Raw genomic sequence first — 5,688 nt, 5'->3', positions numbered from 1 at the left:
CATTTGTCAATATATTTCTGAAAATGCTTTGCAATCTGACCCCATCATAACTTTTAGTTCACTTTGAGTGGGTTGTCTCACCTAAACATCATGTTTTGGATTCGAAGTTTTGCTTTAAGTTGCCAAACATTCCAACTTTACAAATGTACCCAAAAATTTTTTAAAAGCATGCAAGATAGATCCATTAAGTTATTACCTCCACAGAAAATCAGCCCTGGCAAAATTATTAGGAGCATAATCATATCATAGAATAAACCAACAAATTTTACAACATGACAAAACCTTTCACAGACTTGCTGCATCAACATTTCAACACCCACCAAACTTCTCCACATCTAAAGTCAACAACCACCATGCATCAACATTTAAATCTTTCTCCATCTCCAAACACTCATTGCATAGCAATCGCATCAAATATCCACATATTTTCTTCCCTTAACAGAGCAATAAATATATACTCAAAACTACTTTTAACATCAAAATTATGAGTCTGGACACTACGAATTATTCGTTCCATTCGACGGCTTCGCGAGCCCCAGCCTTGACGCGACCGCATTCGCTATCAGCTCATTCGCTTTATCTGTCGGATGATACTCATCCCAGAACACATACTTGCTTCTATCTTTACACAATGATGACAATGGAGTACATGTAAGTGTAGGCCTGATCTTCGCCACTCGACAGCATGGCTCATTCGAGTTCGTAAAACCTGCAAATACGAAATAATAATTTGTCAAACATTAATTTTCATAATTTGATCAGAAACATTTGGCAGAATTTACAAACCATATATCTCAGGGCGATTAATAAGATCCAAAAAGATATTGTAGGCATCTCCAAACTGGAAGGTAGCATTTGGAAGAGTTTTTGACAGATTCTCAATTACAGCCCTGGTTTTGTTGTTGAACATAATGGATAGTTTGTTTGTAGATTCCTGACACTCTCCAGATAATGTCATGAATCTCTGCAAGGGGATACATCCCATAGGTCCTAAACCGAAGAATGTAAGTTTTCGCGCACCTAACGAGTACAAAAGCTGCAGAATTTGCACAGGTTTGATTTTTCAATCAGAGTTTTGCAGAAAAAAATGTTTATTTTTGCAGAATTTGAGTTGTTCTGAGAATTTTGGCTTACTCTTAGTTGGCCTTCGAGCGATCTTACGACGTAGTTTGTGAAGGTTTCGCCATTATAAGTCCATGAATCAGCATAGACTGGCAAGAGAAAGTTGTTGATGTAATCGTTGCTGCCCAATGCTACAACGTAGTGAGATTGTAGGAAGAATTTGGTTGCGGCCTCCTCGCCAAGTTTCATCTTTATCATTTCCTGAGTTCCTTGAAACAATTCGATTTGCTTCGAAAGTGAAAATCTTTGAATCTGGAATGCAATTTTTTTATCCATCATTGCAGAAAAGTATGAAGAGCAGTTTGTTTGGATTCAACTAAGGGTTAAATTTGTTAGATGACTTGTAATAAGGTTTAGAAAACCGGATTGGACCGGCCTGACCGGCCTGTTTAACTGTGAATCAGCCAGAGGTTTGGTTCCGATCGGCATAAAGAACCCCTCACATAGAACGGAACAACCTTGAATTGGATTAAACCGGTGGTTCAACCCTAGAACCGGCAAACTGGCACTGGTTCCAAGGAACCGTTCGGTTCACAGGCATTTACATCCTTACTACCCAATTCTTATGTATTTACATATCTAACACCTAAATTTTATTTTATTTTATTCATTTTTACAAAACAAATCTTTGAAATCATATCGAAGATACAATAATTTTAAGAGTTAAATATTATTTAATTAAGTCGAGCCACAACGAGCCATATACAATCAAACAAAAATTTATTCGTATTCTGCTAGTTTATAAATCGAGCTAAAAAAATGTATTCGTGTTTGGCTCGTTTGCTTAACAAACGAATCAAACACGAGCTGTTGGCAAGTTTTAGCAATCCTATCTATAGGACAATATCTCATATCTAAACTTTCAACTTATATAGGATTTTGGTGTTTTAAACCTCTGCATGAGAATATCTGTTTCACTTTTAAAAAGTGGTAGGTATTTATATGAAAGTTTAGGTGTGATATATGTAAATATATAAGAATTGTGTGTTATTTATGTAAATGCCGCTACAATTTACTACATTTTTAATTTACAGAAACTATATCAATCAAATGAGATAGAATTTTAATACTTACAAAGAGAGATGAAGTTTCATTCAAGATGCCACCACCTCCTGATGCATAGCTAACTCCACTGTTTAGTATAGTTTCGTCATCCAGTGAAGGGTCCAGGAAAGCTGGCGGCCTTGGAAGACCCATTTTGTCACCTGAAATAGAAGGAGACCAGACCTTCTCATTATTCATCTCTTGGGCCATTTACATTCATACCACTCAAATCATAGGTATTTACATATCTAACACATTTTTTTTTCTCTTTTTTTATGTTTATACCACCCATATCTTTCCGATCACTAAAAAAAATGCCATTATTTTAATTTTAAAAAGTAAAATACATATTTTTCATATGCATGGGTAAGATAGCATGTACCTAAAAATTACAGTTTAGGTGTTAGATATGTAAATACATATAATTAAACAAGAGATTTTTAACTAGCTGAAGATAGGCTGTTTGCCTGTGACACTTAATTTCATGAAGTTTTATTTCTTTGTCGGAATAAATTCTTAATTAGATTTCTTAAATCTGAATTTACTTTATAAAAGAGATGGAATACTGAACACAAAAATAATCGCTTTATTGTAGCGTTGGATTTATGTTGGTGTTTTGATTAGATTTAAGTTAAACCAATACTAAATCCATTAAAAATATGCTACCAAACACCCCCTAACATTGAATAAGTTAAATCTTAAGGGACTACTCTACTCATAAGTAGGGCCGTAAGAACAGCTCGCTGTTCGCAAACAGCTCGTGTTCGACTCATTAGAAAGCTCATATTCAGTTCGTTCGCTAAGTTAACGAGCCGAACACGAACAAAAATTTGTCCGTTCGTGTTTGACTCGTTTTGGCTTGAAATACCACTCACCAATTATATATATTGAGGAGTAGTATTTTTAAAAGTTTTAATTGACTACAATGCTACAAAGATTTGAAATCAATTAAAAGTATTTGTTAAGGAATTAGAATAAAAATTATTAAATTAGATTCAAATGATGTTTTCATATAAACAATAATTTTTAAATCTGGTCCCAATCCTTGACATCTTAAAACTACATGCATAGGGTTGTCAAAATGACTCTTTGTTCATGAACAACTCGTGTTTGACTTGTTAAACAAACGAACTGAACACAAACATACTTTTTGAGCTCGAAATATGCCTCGTTTACACCCCCTACTCATGACGCAGTTATCAACAAGATCAAATTCCATCATAACACTATCAGATTCTCTTCAATCAATTTACTAACAAAGACAGAACTTTACCGACTATATCCGCAATGGTGCGGCCATTAGTGAACCTTCCATTCGGCACTCCGCTGCCGAAATCAATCCCATACCACGGCAAGGCAGCACGAGCCAAGCTCTTGGTGAGATAGTTATTGTTCCCAACATCCGACAGCGAATCCCCGAACACAAACTGGACAACTCTGCAGTAGCATCTTCTTTCTCCCCACCCTAAAGCTGCAAGCAGAAGAACGAAAATGGTGGCCCTAACTCTTCCCCCGAGCTCATCCATTTATTGCTGCGCTGGGGGCTGGGAGCAACTTTTGTGGGGTTATTTAATCAGAGGTGAGGGGAGGGAAGTTTTTGGAGTGTGGTTGAGAGTGGAGTTGAAGAGGAGGGAGAGGGGAGTTGGAGCTTGGGGAATTGGAAGCGTTGGATGAACAAACACTGACCTAACTTCAGCTGATGATGTGACTGGCATTTTAGTTAGGACGGCTTTGGGAAGAGGGTTCGGCTCGGGTAGATTGGGTGGGTGCCAACATGTTCCGGGCTTTGGGTTTATTGTTGGGAATTTCGCAAACAGTATCACACAATTCTTATATTTTTGTAGACTAACACCTGATATTATATATTTATACAAACATGCATATGTAAGCATGGGTTTCAAGAAAATCCAATGATCCTTAGTGACAAACACTGAAGGGCGATGTAACAGACGTCATTTCTTTCGGTCGGAACGCTGAGTCGATCGAACGGATGAACATCAAATGAAGAGACAGAGGGTGCCTAATTCCAGGGAAAATCGCTATTCTGGAGCTTCTCATAAAACATGGCCAAAGGGCCCTCATTGAACTTCCTCTTTGACTCTATAAGAATGTTCCTTGTCCAAGGAAGGTTCCCAATAAATTAGGGTGGTATGTTTTTTATGCATAAAAAGTGTATTTTACTTTTCAAAGTTTAAATAGTATTATTTTTTATGTTTTTATGTGATGTGAAAGATTTGGGTGAAAATATTAAAAAAGGGTTTGTGTTAGATATGTAAATACATAAAATGTTCTGTGGTTGTGGTATGTATGTAAATTTCTTTTTTACATATATCACATTATTCTTATCTATTTATTCATTTAACACCCATAGATTGATATATATATATATATATATATATAAATATATATATAATACTTGTGTTATAAATACAAGAAAAAAGTATATTTGGCTTTTAAAGTAACACTTAGGATTATATTTTTTATGTGATGTTAAAGATTTGAGTGGTACTTGTTAGGTATGACTCATATATCAGAAATTTGGAGTCTCTTAGATTTGAAGAAGTGTGTCTCCTGAAATGAAGAGGTGTGTCGCTTGGTGTGAAGAGGTGTCTTTTGGATTAAGTGTCTTTTGGATTAGTGGGTTGGGAGGAGCGAGGGCGTGTTTGTAATTATCTGTGGGTTTTATCTATAAATAGATGTGTAACCTTATGGATATATAACTCCCTCTCTGAAATAATGAAATTTGCCGCTCGCTCCCGAGGATGTAGGCATCTTTGTCGAACCTCGTTAAATTTCTGTGTTCTTCTTCTGAATTTGCGTCCTTAATTTCACAACAGTACTTTTTTGATATGCAAAGATTTGAGTGGTGATTTTTGATATGAAAGTTTAGCTGTTATATAATGTAAATATGTAAGAATATAACTTTTATTCCTTTATTACTATGTATTCGTAATAATTTATTTCAGGTTGATAAATTAATGGTAGAATATGACAAAGTGAATACGTTTATTACCGTTTATGATAGTAAATGACTACCGATGTGTCATTTATTATCATTAAGAAAAATGTTGGTCATTAGAAGGAATGATTTCAGCTATTACGTTTGGGTCCACCTAACTGAGTTAGCAGGTCTAATTCGAACTTAAAATTTTGATTTTTAACCTCATTTTGATTCAACTACCCCTATAGTTATTCATTTATTTTATTTTCTTAATCTAACTTCGTTTGTATTAGTTTATTTATATCGCTTGATAAGCTATTATTTATACTATTTATGCATATTTATAATTTTCTTAAGCAGCTTGTTAGGTTTGGTTCATGTACCACATAAGGGATAGATGCTGGAGCGGAACGAAGTGAGCCAGAAGAGCTATGCATGCTAGCTCCACTCCGTTGACTCGCTTCATTCAGCTGCAGCATCTGTCCAATCGGGCGGAGCTTCGTTATGTGTGTTGGAGGTGTGGGCACAACGCCCCGTCGTACGGTACATAGGTAATTTTGTAATTACACATTGTACACAAG

At 35.6% G+C, this 5,688-nt stretch overlaps 1 protein-coding gene across 1 annotated transcript; it reads right to left on the bottom strand.

The window, feature by feature from the left end:
* Positions 1 to 256: 256 nt before the first annotated feature.
* On the bottom strand, positions 257 to 3,692 carry LOC110032604 (GDSL esterase/lipase At1g74460). The gene is made up of 5 exons (XM_020736277.1): positions 3,440 to 3,692; positions 2,197 to 2,327; positions 1,135 to 1,374; positions 787 to 1,036; positions 257 to 709 (listed from the first exon to the last, which is right to left on the bottom strand). Exons 1-5 carry the CDS (start codon positions 3,690 to 3,692, stop codon positions 498 to 500), a joined length of 1,086 nt encoding a protein of 361 aa, XP_020591936.1. The 3' UTR covers positions 257 to 497.
* Between the last annotated feature and the right edge of the window lie 1,996 nt (positions 3,693 to 5,688).

Source organism: Phalaenopsis equestris, unplaced genomic scaffold (genome assembly GCF_001263595.1).
Source record: "Phalaenopsis equestris unplaced genomic scaffold, ASM126359v1 Scaffold000980, whole genome shotgun sequence".
Classification (NCBI taxonomy): domain Eukaryota; kingdom Viridiplantae; phylum Streptophyta; class Magnoliopsida; order Asparagales; family Orchidaceae; genus Phalaenopsis; species Phalaenopsis equestris.
The sequence above is the reverse complement of the archived record's forward strand: the minus strand, read 5'-3'. Positions and strand labels throughout refer to the sequence as shown.